This window comes from Dermochelys coriacea, chromosome 6 (assembly GCF_009764565.3).
Source record: "Dermochelys coriacea isolate rDerCor1 chromosome 6, rDerCor1.pri.v4, whole genome shotgun sequence".
NCBI lineage: Eukaryota > Metazoa > Chordata > Testudines > Dermochelyidae > Dermochelys > Dermochelys coriacea.
In genome coordinates this window covers 123572456-123586227 of record NC_050073.1, presented here as the reverse complement: position 1 = coordinate 123586227, position 13772 = coordinate 123572456, and the positions used below count along the sequence as shown (strand labels likewise).

At 43.9% G+C, this 13772-nt stretch overlaps 1 protein-coding gene across 1 annotated transcript in view; it reads right to left on the bottom strand.

Annotated features, from left to right (window-relative positions):
* L2HGDH (L-2-hydroxyglutarate dehydrogenase) overlaps window positions 1-13772 on the bottom strand; it is a 32763-nt gene that overhangs the window by 11653 nt on the left and 7338 nt on the right. The window contains exons 3-8 of the mRNA XM_038406112.2: window positions 11292-11443; window positions 9425-9556; window positions 3822-3984; window positions 2417-2451; window positions 1207-1374; window positions 561-718 (exon numbers count right to left, since the gene is read on the bottom strand). Coding sequence (XP_038262040.1) covers window positions 561-718; window positions 1207-1374; window positions 2417-2451; window positions 3822-3984; window positions 9425-9556; window positions 11292-11443 — 808 coding nt within the window. The remainder of the gene's footprint in view (window positions 1-560; window positions 719-1206; window positions 1375-2416; window positions 2452-3821; window positions 3985-9424; window positions 9557-11291; window positions 11444-13772) is intronic.

The following is a 13772-nucleotide window of genomic DNA, read 5'->3' as shown; positions in this document are numbered from 1 at the left end:
TCCAGTGCTTCACCACCCTCTTAATGAAAAAGTTTTTCCGAATATACAACCTAAACCTCCCCCACCGCAACTTGGGACCATTACTCCTCGTTCTGTCATCTGCTACCACTGAGAACAGTCTAGATCCATGCTCTTTGGAACCCCCTTTCAGGTACTTGAAGGCTGCTATCAAATCCCCCCTCACTCTTCTCTTCTGCAAACTAAATAACCCCAGTTCCCACAGCCTCGCCTCATAAGTTATGTGCCCTAGCCCCCTAAACATTTTTGTTGCCCTCCGCTGGACTCTCTCCAATTTGTTCACATCCCTTCCCTTTAGTGCAAACACTATCAGATACTGTTTGGGTATGTGGAATGGAAAATAAAGTGCCTTGTGTCACTCAACACTGACCTCCTCTACACAATCAGAGACAGTCTCATTCATTCCTCTTCCAAAGGTGGCAAATGAGATGCGGGGCACTCAGAGTGGGGGTGTGACAAAAGTGGGGAGCTTCTGACAGAGAAGTTGTGGACCCCTTCATTCAGCAAAAAACAACAACCATCCATTGAAATGAAGATATTACCTGTATACAACTGCATCTATAAAATCTCTGGCATTGAAGTCATACAGTTTATAACCCTCTCGCTTAAAGGCTAGCACTGCATTAGGACCAAGCCAAACATTGCCATCCATCCTCGGTGTGAAATGAACTCCCAGAAAGGGAAACCGAGGATCAGGAACCTGCAGCAGAAAACGAGAACTGTAACCCCATTCAAAACAGATTTAGAGACAAAAATGCAATTGTTTGATTCAATAACATTCTCAGGAATGTGAAAGTCAGCCACTTTCCAGGAGACACAGAGAAAACATTTATGATTTACTGTGGACTTAGACGTTAGTCGAAAGATAATAACAGAAGAAAAAAAAGTTTATTACAGCCTTTCAAGATTATCCTTACACTGGCCAAATAATTATTATCCTCACACTGGCGAAGTAATCACTTTGGTGGGTGATAATAACTATCATTTGTTGTTTTGTCTTCAGCTATCCTGGTAAAAGTCAAGTGAATATATTGTGTACCTGGGCATCTCTACATAAAGTCGACTGCCATAATTCTAATTTAAACAATTCAATACTTAATTTTAAAAAAAAAAAAAGACTACCCAAAACCGTGAAGTTGTGTCAGCAGCACGTATTTCACATTGTGAAATACGCAGAATATTACGTACTGGATAAATGTTTCCTTTAACCATATAGCATTTTTCTGGCTTTAACACCAAGTAGTCTCCACGGAAGGGCACAATGCGAGGCTCAGGGCTGCATCCACTGATTTCGGACAGGCGGTCCGAGTAAAGTCCTGCACAGGTCACGATATGTTGACAGCGGATTTCCTCTCCCTGCCAAAAAACAAACCCCACAACTACAAATTCAACACATGAAGAAGATGAAGAAAAATTAACCTATAAACCATAAAAAACAAGCCAGGATCAGAAAGAACAACAATCATGCCTTTGAAAGATCAGGTATTTTGCATGCTGGAAGTGGATAACATTTTTGTAGTTTATTTTTATTTAACTCTTGAAAATATTCTTTCTTCCTTCCCCACCCTGAAAGAGGGGGCAGTGAGTCTACATCTGGCTTCCTAAAACGGTAATACAGCAAGTAGTTTACAAAAAGTTGGAAGAACTCTTATAGGGAAAAAAAAAACTAATGTATCAGTTGTTGGATTGCCTTCCTCAAGTGCAATGCATGGAACACAGGGGTTTGCCCTGTAAAATAAATGTGCGTGTGTATAATACACAAAGACCCATCATGCCTAAATCAGAGATTTAGATCCTCCAGGTAACTGAACTTTTCCTCTTGGAATTTCCCTATTTCACTCAAACATCAGGAACACTTGTGGCACCTTAGAGACTAACAAATTTATTTGAGCATAAACTTTCGTGAGCTACAGCTCACTTCATCGGATGCATCTGTAGCTCACGAAAGCTTATGCTCAAATAAATTTGCTAGTCTCTAAGGTGCCACAAGTACCCCTTTTCTTTTTTGCAAATACAGACTAACATGGCTCCTACTCTGAAACCTGTTATCAGGAACACTGGTGCCATTCCAGCATGCAACTCCCTGACAGATTTTTGTTGCTGGAATCTATTTTAGCAGTGGTGTATCTAACCAACCATCAAAGAGTATGCAAAATATTTTAATATCATTACCAAACTACAGTAAAATCTTAACATGATCCTAGCCATCTGTGTACCATGTCAGTTTGCCTTCATAAACAGCTATTGTATTATCTAGCACAGCACGTCCAATGTTATCAATGTTTTAGTGGTTTTTGAATTATATAATTCGTTTTTCACAGCATGCCAGTAACTCCCAAGAAGAAAAGCAGCAGATTTTTTTCCTATTAATCAATTCAATATTAGGCTTAGTTCTTACCTTAGAGTTTCTAACAATAACTGGATATTTCATCCCTGCAATAGAATTAGATATAAAGAGGTTAATGGAATCCATGCTAGGAAAAGAAAACAAACAGTATAGCCAACTTTTCAGGACTGGAGTCCAATTGGGGAACCTCAGACTATGGAGCAAGCATTGTTCTGATGGGATTCATAAATAGAAACCTAATCATTTTCTGTTTCCTTCGTGTATTGTATTACCTCTTTCCACATTCTGAGGGCTTGGCTACACTTGCGAGTTACAGTGCAATAAAGGAGCCCCGGGCGCACTAGCTCACTCCCGTCCACACTGGCAAGGCCCGTAGAGCGCTCTGACTCCGTGGCTACAGCACTGCTGGTTCTCCACCTCAGCAAGATGAACGTTTGCTGCGCCCCTGCTGGAGCGCCGCAGCGTCAGTGTGAACGAGGTATTGCATTACTGCGCTCTGATCAGCCTCCAGAAACGTCCCATAATCCCCTTAAGTCAAGTGGCCACTCTTCTCATTGTTTTGGAATCGCTGTAGGAATGCGGATATGCCCTTTGAAAGCTCCGTTTCTGACAGCTGGCTGCTTATCTGCTCCGAGACAAAGCAACCATTAGTATGGAATGCTGTGTGTGAGAGAGAGGCGGGGGGGAAGATAGGAGCGGGGGTCTGCTGCTGTCTGAACTTACAAGACAGCATGCTGACATGCTCTCAGCCCCCCAAAAACCCACTCTCTCTCCCCCCACATACACACAACACACTCCCCGTCACACTCTACTCCACCCCCCCACTTGAAAAGCATGTTGCAGTCACTTGCATGCTGGGATAGCTGCTCATAATGCACCGCGCCCAATGCCGCTGCAAGTGCCACAAATATGGCCATGCCAGTGCGCTTGCAGCTGTCAGTGTGGACAGACTGCAGCGCTTTCCCTACTGCGCTCTACGAAGGCGGGTTTAACTCAAAGTGCTCTACATCTGCAAGTGTAGCCATGCCCTGAGATCTGTATCTGAAGTAGACCCAGTTTGCTCTCCAAGACAGAAGCAAAGAGCACTGTTATAAGCATGTGCACCCAATATTCAGCTGCCGGAAACTATCCTGAGAGAATAGCTTGTTTCACCTAAGAGAGAGTCCTATTTTACTGGACATTTTTTCTATGTCCACTTGAAAATTATAACTTTTCTTCTTAAAGGTGATCTGCCCTGGAAAAAGTGGGTTGTTCAATTTGATGAAATATCCCAGCTGACATAATTTTGTCATTGGGCTAAATAGATCTTTACTAAAAGGAGAGTTTCAAAAATGTGTGAGAGAAAAGTAGCTACAGCACTTTCAAGTACTTTTAGTTATAATAAAGGCCTTAGGACAAAATTTGTTATGAAAATAGATTCCAATGTTACAAGAAAGAGAGAAAAGGGAGTGCTTACCATCTTCACTTCTTGAAGGACTTTCTTTAGCCATCTCCATGTCTGTTACTTCAAAATCAGTCACGACTGCGCCACCCACTTCCTGGAAATCTTCCGCATAGGACAGGGCCACTTGTCTATAATTCACAATGCCAGTGTATGGGGAATCAAGGGCCATCACACCCTGAAATGGTATTGGATGAATTACAGAAAAAAAATAGTTGGGTGGGTAACTAAGATGTGTGCCTCTAAATGGCTCTGAGTTATAAATCAAGTTATATAACCCTTGCTTCCAGGGTTGTATAATCCTGTACCACAGATAGTGCAATATAATGTGCATATGGCCACACTGGGCGTTTCCCTAAAGTGCAGTTGTTTCTAGTGCTTCCTGTCACTAAAAGTCAATCACATCACCTCTGCTGTGAGTTACTCCCTGAACTGGATGTCAGAAATACTAGTCTGTTCCCAAAACTGGTCTTTCCTAAACCAGAGAATAACTAGCCGCTACTCTGTCATGAGCCCAGGCAAGGCGGGTGAAATTCTTATGTCACTCACTGGCACACTTACCTTTGCATCGAAGGGACTGAGTTTCCTGCATGACTGATTTCTTTCAGTGCACTGGTAAGGAACACATCCATGCCTTAGCTCCCCAATTGTAAAATGGGGATAATAGCACTTCCTACCTCACAGAGCTGTTGGGATAAATATATTAAAGACTGTGAGGTGCTCAGAAACCTTAGATATATAAATAGAATAAGATTCAAAACCATAATGCAGTTTTAAGTTCCTTTTGATGAATTTTGTTCATATAGTTAATACACAGTGCAATGCGCTCTTTATAATGAATGTATTGTGCCAGTTCTCTTCTATTCAGGATATTGGAAATCAGCTCAGGATAATGGAAGTCAATTCAGGTTACCAGAGTGCACTGAATCAGACCCACTTGATTTTAGTTATTTGCAGAGCTAAATGCTTAGCCAGATTATTAATGCACACATATATTTCTATACATTTTACACAATAGCCAGAAAAGCTAAATTAAGGTAATACTAAAGGTAATACTACCTTTCAGACAGGTTTTTGTCTGTCTTTTTTTAGCACATAAATCTAGATGGCTACAGTAACTTCTAAGCAATCACCCACACACACCACTTCAACAGCAGAAAACTTTCAGATGAAACTATACAGAGATGTTTCCCTCCCAATTTTCCTTTCAACAAAAGAAACAGTAATAAAAACTAACAGGTTGACCACATTTCTGATCTCCTCCTACTGTAAAGAAATACATGAGAGACAAAGTGTTATGTAAAGATTCTAGCACAAAAACTGACTACATTCAAATTAGTCTCAATCAGCACTGTGTGCTTCCAGCCGAACAGAGATTTGCACTTGCTACGCAACATTCACTGATATTGCACATGATTAAGGCCCTACTTGAATTGCAGGATGACTGTCAAATAATTGCAGCTGAGTTCTGAACAAGATATGGAAAATCACAGAAAAGTAATAATGGATCCGTATTATTTGTGGTAATTCGGAAAAGCTGACAGCAGGAACCCCCGCTGTCAGTCCCAGGGTGGCTGGCAGTCCCGCTGTCAAAACTGTGATGGAAGCTAAATATTGCAGGATCTGCAACATCACAAATTAAGTAGGGCTTTAAACAGGACTATTATATAGAGAAAAGATCCTATCAGCAAAAATTCACACATGGGAGCTCTGAACTGGGGAGAGGAAAGCCTAACTACTGATTGGTAACCATTCCCACTCCCCAGAGAAAGCTTTCTCATCCCCATTGGTGATTAGAATCTGTCCAATCCTGGGTACATCAATATTATAGAAGATTCTATTTGGTCTCAAGTCACTAATTGAGACTCACAGTTTTAGGCTCTAGGTGTGGGACCCAGGAATTGCTTGGTGTCAACTGGCAGAGGGCATGGGGGATGCATGTGGTGGTACAGGGATCCCCATAGTCAGATCCATTCATATTTAGTTCTCCAAAGGGTGGCATGTAAGGTCTCTACTGAGAGCCTGTAGCTCACTGGCCATTATAATTGTTTTGAAATGTATGCTATGGATAATATTTAAGGAGTTAGGTATCTATACTGGAAATTACATTCTTAAAATCTTTTACTCCTTGGGGAATTCTGCGTCACTGCACAAGCGCAGAATTAATGTGCCCTGCAGATTTCCCCACCCCGCAGAATAACTGATTCTGATGGGGAGGCAAAAGAAAGCTGCAAGAGAGGTCACGATTCAATTACACCTTTCATCCACCAGGGGATGCTGTGGCACTAAAGGGCAGCTGGCTCATAGGCCTGAGCAACCAGCCACAGAGACGGAGGAGGAGAAACTGCCTTCCTCATAGCACCCTGCCTATGGGGCCAGGTGAGGAGGCACAGGATATGAGGGGGACGGACAGAACAGGACACATGGGGTTGCTGGGGGGAGGGTCACACAGACTGGAGTTCAGAAGGGCTAGCAAGGGGAATAGACTGGGGCTGGGGCATGGGCACAGGAGCTAATGGGGTAAAAACATTGAACCAGGGGTTGAATAGGAGTGGGTGTGCAGGGCCACATGAGGATGGGGGGGTGCAGGAATACACACGGACAGGAGCAGCTATGCCTGGCTGAGTGAGGATGCAGGGCCACAGGGGGGACAAGGGAAAGTTGGGGGGGATAGGGGGACATATGCAGATATGCCTGGCTGAATGGGGAGTGGAGGGGAAGGGACACATGGGGACAGTGACAGATGTGCCTGACTGAATGGAAGAGGCTAGGGATCAGCCATGGTCTGCATGGATGAGGCTCCCCAACTATCCCTTCTCCCCAAAAAGCTTGTTCCATACTTCTCCAACCCACATCCAACAACCCTTCAAGTTCACTCCCAGGCTCCTTCCCAGCAATTACTTCCCTCTTCCTCAGCTCCTCTGTTACCCCTGACTCCCCCAAGCCTTTGCACTGCTTCTGAGGGGTGCGGGAAACATGGTTCTGTACTGTAGGTTAAAAGAATTATTACTCAAAGTTCTGTATTAATATGTCTAGTAAGGAATCAATTTGTCAAAAACATTTCCTGAATCTTTTTTGTTTTCTGTATTGTTACAGACATACTTGCTGACAGATATTTTGAAATAAATTACGAAAATAATTGAAACCAGCGTGATTATATTGTTATTTTGACAAATAAAATATGCAGAATTTTAAAATATTGTGTGCAGAATTTTTAATTTTTTGGTGCAGAATTCCCCCAGGAGCTGAGGCAGGCAACATGCTTTGGACAGATTCCTTTCATGTAGGGGGTAACTGACACCCTGTCTGGCTATATGTGTATTGTCTGCTTCACAATGGAGGCTTATTTGCATACTGAGGTACAAGGTAATTAAGATTGTGAAATCAAAAAGAGACTGCAAAATCCAGGATGGAACAAGGAACAGGAGGGTGTCTGGTTTATGAATAAAGGTCAAAGCACTGTGTTGATATATCTGGGGTTGCAAAGAGACACCCAGGATTCTTCACCTAGGAAGCAAGCTGACAATGTGTTTGCCTTCTGAATGGAGGGTCACAGGCAACCTGGCTGTAAAATGCTGTAAGGATCTTTGGGTGAACAATACTTAGACATGAGAGCACCTTGTTAAATAAGTGTAGGCTCTAGAATGCAGGTTATGATTTTATTTTACATGTAGCAATTTGTTTCCAATAATTATCTTTGCTATCATTTGAACCTCTACCCTTTGTTAAAATAAACCTTTTCTTGTTTTCACTAGAGCCATATCTAAATGCTGTATATTAATTGGAGTGATGATTTGAGGTAAAACTGGTAAGCTGGGGTGTACTGCCTCCTTGGGAGCAGTGAATATTATGACTGTCCAGTGGAGAAGGGCTCGAAACTCCTGGGGCATGCTCGGAGGTTCTAGCGTGCCCATCGCTAACCTGGAAAGCGGGGCCTGCGGATGCCTGGAGGGGAGAGCTTGTGTTCCCCATGGCTGGTGGAGCCTTGAGCTGATCCACAGCAAGCACGGACAAGGCATCCTCCCGCCAAGGACAGGTGGGAGTGAGGTGCCTCACAACCCTGGGTACCCCCGGGAAGCATCACAAGGTGAAATGATACTTGCTTTCTCTAATGTAAAGATATTGTCTGGTGTGACAGAACAGGTCTATCACTTACAATTGGAACAGCAGCAGGTCCATATCATTGCTCAAACTATAGTTGGGAAAGAAAGCAGCCTACTACGTAAGCACCGTAACTTCTTTCATCACTCGCTAGTGGTTTTGTTTTTTTATTGTCTTCTCTCATCCTTGCTTGGTAGATGTGTTTGGAGTCACTGAAGGTAGAGCAGAAAGTCCAGTTTTCCTGGGACAATATGGACCACCAGTTTGGAGCAACTGGGAGGCATCATGTTGGCAGGACGAATAGAGAGATGATAGGATGTGTGGAAACAGATCATTGAATTTGGAACCCCGGAAATAACTTTCTCAACAGGGATCTAACCCCTTCAAATGTCACCTAAAGAAATAAAGATGATCTCTGGACTGAAGAAGGCACACAGGGAAAGGTTTTGATTTTTTTACCCAAGGAAGAAGGAAATATTATGAGAGGCAGGATAAGAATAGGTATCACAAGGACTGGTGTAGAAGGTGGTGGGAGAAGTCAGGTCCCCTTCTCTATTCCAGTCAAATCCATCTATCTTAGGGGTTTATACTGCCACCCATCACCACAGTATCTGAGAGCCTTCACATAAACTCCATAGCCATAGCGAAGTCCCAAGAAGATTTCATGGAATTTCTCAAAAAGAAAAGGAGTACTTGTGGCACCTTAGAGACTAACAAATTTATTTGAGCATAAGCTTTCGTGAGCTACAGCTCACTTCATCGGATGCATCCGATGAAGTGAGCTGTAGCTCACGAAAGCTTATGCTCAAATAAATTTGTTAGTCTCTAAGGTGCCACAAGTACTCCTTTTCCTTTTGCGAATACAGACTAACATGGCTGCTACTCTGAAATATGGAATTTCTGGCACTTTTCCCTTTTTGGGGCAAAAACTCTAATTAGGGAAGGGTGTTTTTGGGCAGAGTTTTGTAGGGGGGTTTTGGGTGCAAGAAGGTGTCAATGGTGGAGGTTTCAAGGAGGAAGGTTTTGTAGCATCTCCTAAAATTGCGTTAGGAGAACATTTCCTAAAAATACAGCTAGTATCATTTCTTTAAAGAGGTATACATACGCAGGGTTGGTTTTGTGCTAAATATTTCTGTACTATAAATTAATTCCTTTTTGCTGGCAGTTTTTATGCCACTGGGATTTCAGGCAGGCATTCCTTTGAACAGGTTTCAGAGTAGCAGCCGTGTTAGTCTGTATTCGCAAAAAGAAAAGGAGTACTTGTGGCACCTTAGAGACTAACAAATTTATTAGAGCATAAGCTTTCATGAGCTACAGCTCACTTCATCGGATGCATGAAATAAATTTGTTAGTCTCTAAGGTGCCACAAGTACTCCTTTTCTTATTCCTTTGAACATATCACCCATTGAGACTGCCACAGGGGCAGCGTCATCTAGGATTTGTATTTAAAAGAATGTAACAGATCACTTAGACAAACTAACGCTTTTCATTCCATTTAACAATCATAAGCAACTTACCCTGCAAAAAGGCTCCTTTGCTTGTATTTCTTTTGCACTTATCAGTTTCAGATCTCTGACGTTGTTCAGCAGCCCTCTCTCATACAGTGCCCTGAGTCTTGGAATTTCTTCTTGTTCAACAGCTACTATTAGCTTCAGAAGCGATGACATAGTTCAAGAGAGACATCAACATGGTAATAAATACATTTGCAGTGCATGAAAATGCGAAGGAAAAGCTAGTGTTCATCAATGCACTGAACAGAAGATCTAACTAAGCACATACAGTAACTCCTTGCTTAACATTGCAGCATATGCATATGTTCCTGAAAAATGCTACTTTAAGCGAAACGATGTTCAGCAAATCCAATTTCCCCATAAGAAATAATGTAAATGGGGGGGTTAGGTTCCAGGGAAATTTTTTTCACCAGAAAAAGACAGAGTGAGTGAGTGAGAGTGTGTGTGTTAGAGAGAGAGAGAGAGAGAGAGGCGCATTGCCCCTTTAAGTACACTGACACCACTCTAAGTAAACTGCCTTTTTAAGTTGATCAGCAAGTTGAGACAGCAGCTGCTGCCAGCAAGCTCCCTCCATCCAGAGCCCTGTCATGTCCCCCCCCCCCACACTTTGTGGAGATGGGGTACAGGAGCAGGGGGAGGAGGACACCCTGACATTAGCACCCCTGTTCCCCCCTGCCCCTGCACAGCAAACAGGAGGCTCCCGGGAGCAGCCCCAAGGCAGAGGGCAGGAGCGGCACACGGCAGTGGGGGGAGGGATAGCTGAACTGCCCAGCAATTTATAGCCTGCTGGGCGGCTGCTGCACAGGGAACTTAAGGGAGCTGACGGGGGGCTGCCGGCCCACCCTAGTTCCAAGCCCCTCCCTCCCCCCAGCTCACTCCAACGGGCTGCTCTTCCTGCAAGAAGTGGACCAAGCAGGCGGCTGCCAAACAATGTTATAAGAGAGCATTGTGCAACTCTAAACAAGCATGTTCTCTACTAGATCAGCAACATAACAACAACACAACATTAACCAGGCCAATGTTAAGTGAGGAATTACTGTACCAATACTCAGGCTTTGTCAACACCAGCACTTTTGTCAGTAAAACTTTTGTCGATCAGAGGTGTGAAAAACAACAATCCCTGACCGATGTAAGTTTCACTGACAAAAGTGCCGGTGTGGACAGTGCTATGTCAATGGGAGACACTCTCCCGATGACATAGCTACTGCTGCTCATTGGGGGCGGTTATATTATGCCGGTGGGAGAGCTCTCTCCCTTCGGCATAGCGTGAAGACACGGAGACCTTACAGTGGCACAGCTGTGCTGCTGTAGGGTCTGTAGTGTAGACATAGCCTCACAGAGCACTGCCACACTTCAAGGAAGTGTAAAAAAAAAGAGGTGTTTAGAAACAATTTAACTGACCCTCCATGGAAGACATTTGCAACTAGTGCCATAACGCCAAAGCTTAGAGTGTGAAGGAGGCAGGGGAATATGTTTTTAAATCCTGTTGGGACGCTTTTAAAAATAACGTTTAACTTAACCCAGCAGCAAGAGAGTTTGAGACATATATGGAAGGGAAGGAAGAAAGACACATAGTGGGGTATCCTAATACGGAGTCTACACTACAGACATTGTCACCTCACCTCAGTAGGTCATTGCCTTCCAGTGTATGGGCCCAAGGGAGGAATTAATCTGAATTCCTGCAAAAAGATGGCAAGGGCACACTCATCTTGCAGGATTTAACCGTGTCCGTGTACACTTATGTTCACCCCAAAATATTGCCTTGGTGAAACTACCACAACAGCGTGTGTGGTAGTGCTACATTGTATACATCAGACAGTCATAGTTCCCAAAGTTAGAGAGAGAGAGAGAGAAGATGCAGCAGCTACTGTACCTTGCCACACTGTTTGTATGGAATTCCCTTTCGGTCACAGTACTCATAGCATAAGGCTGCACCCTGTACGCACAATTTAGCTTTCAGAGACCCAGGTGTGTAGTAAATTCCACTGTGAATAACACCACTGTTACGTCCACTCTGGTGGCAGGCTAAATAAAGAGAGAAGTTATGCTATTAAAATACATGCTCCACATATCTTAGATTCATACACTACCTTCATTCTTTCAGACACCAGAAAAATGATCAATTTAAGCCTGTGCCCTAGTTAGATTCTACAATAATAAATATCTGAATGCAGTAACATACCACTCCAGGAGATTCCTCCCTTCATTCTCCTCCAAGCTGCTTAGTTGGCTGTGTAGGACACAGTCAATGAGAGGGGCTGCAGGGAGCAGTCAATCAGGGCCCAGCAGGCTCATATAAAAAGGAGCTGAAAGGGCTGAATAGATAAGTCTGCTTGCAGGGTCCAGAGGAGCAAGAGGTGCTCCTGGCTGGCTGAAGGGACTACAAGGGCTATGGCAGGTAGTTGCTGGCAGAGAATCGGGGAAGCAAGGGAACAGCTTCTGGCTGGCTATCAAGACTCAATTAAGATGGACTACAAGGAAATGGCCCAGGGAATTGCAGTTAGCTAGAGACATGGCATGTAGCTGCTACTTAGAAGGTCCCTGAGCTGGGACCTAGAGTAGTGGGTGGGCTCGGGACCCCCCCTCCCACAGCAACCAGTGAGGAAGTGGTTGTAGACAGGCCCAGGGAAGGGACTGTACGTGGAACTGTTACCCCCTGGAAGGGGGCTGAACTGAGACTGAGCCAGCTGGACAGTCGGGCTCAGAGGACTACAGGGCAGGTGAAGAGCCTCAAGCGAGGAAGCCCTGGGGCTGCAGTGCCATCCCAGAGCAGGAACCTTCACACATAAGCTGACCAGCTAGAGTACTGAGATAGGCCCTGTTGGTCAGACTGAAGACTGGAGCCTGGGGAGGGCTACAGAGACATTGCCAACGGAGGGGTACCATGATAGACCCTGCTGGACTGTGAAAGGACAGAGTCCAGGGAGCGCTACAGGACACTACTGAGGGCTTTGAGACACACCCGGTTGGACAGTGTACTGCAAAAGGGGTTTGTTCTGTTTGCTTGCACATAGATTGTGGGTGACTTGGCTGAAGGGCTGAGTCACCAAAGACCCTCTTGACAAGTGCAGAAGTGGATAGTGAGCACTGTGAGCCAGGAAACTGAGAAAACTGCAGGCACTCATACACTCGACCAGGGGGCGCTCACAAGAGATGGGTGCTACCCCCTTACAAGCCACACATCAGTCCAGACTTTCTAAATGTTAACAAAAAGAACAGGAGTACTTGTGGCACCTTAGAGACTAACAAATTTATTTGAGCATAAGCTTTTGTGAGCTACAGCTCACTTCGTCGGATGCATTCAGTGGCTGCTACTCTTGAAATCTGATATATGTTAACACTAATTCTTAAAATGAAATGATCCTATAAAGCCTCACTGTACTCCACTACCAGTATGATCCTGAATATCTCACATACTGGCAGCCCTGCTTGTCTCTATGAAAGGCTTTCAAGCATTTATGAGCTAGGCCTGACTGTTACTTTTTCTCTTTGGAAGTGAAATGGAGGAGAGAGAGGCAGGTTCCAAGAGTACTTTTATTGACCAAATTTAATTTCTTATTCAAAAAAGGTTATATAATCTCCCCCTTAAAATGTTGGTGCCCATATCTTATGCCCATTCACTTACCCACACAACTGATACCATGAGTCTTAAGAGAGGAGGCTAAGACAAGGGCATTAAATCCTTTAATATCTAAATTGCCTATATAGCAACAATGACTCAGCTGATGTGTCTATTTAAGGCATTCAGCTGTTTAAGCATTATCCACACACATTAGGTCACACTATTCTAAGCCAGCAGTTTGATTTTACCCTCTTTGGAGTCCTCAGGCCCTATGCTACGTGTTTGGGGGTTCTGCATAAGCACTTAGTGGCAGGAGATTGATCATTAGCAATGCAGCTATATTTGCAAGTTCTTCTTACTTAGCTGAAGAACAAACAGCAAAACAAAGGTGCTTGGTCTTTCTTGTTTCAAAGCCTGGATAGAAAACAGGCCCTGGTGTGTCTCAAGGTTCCAAGTGTCCCTATTTACCAGCTGTGGTGTAAACAGGCACAAGTCCCATTGGCAGCACTAACCAAACCGTGCAAGTAGTCACTGGAATAATTATTTTAGTTCTTGACTTTCAAAGTGAGACTACTGCATGGACCACCTATGTTAAGAGCCAGGAAACTGGTGAAAATTACTAGAGAGTTATCACTCCCAGCTGTTTGAGGAGGCGCCATAGGTATGGCCGTACATTTGTTGTAGCATTTCTTTTAATCAAAAATCATTTCCCATGATTTTTTATTAAAAATGCCATGACGAAGAGAGGGGTCCCAAGCGGGGGAAGGAGGCTGAGAGTGAGCCTGTCCTGCA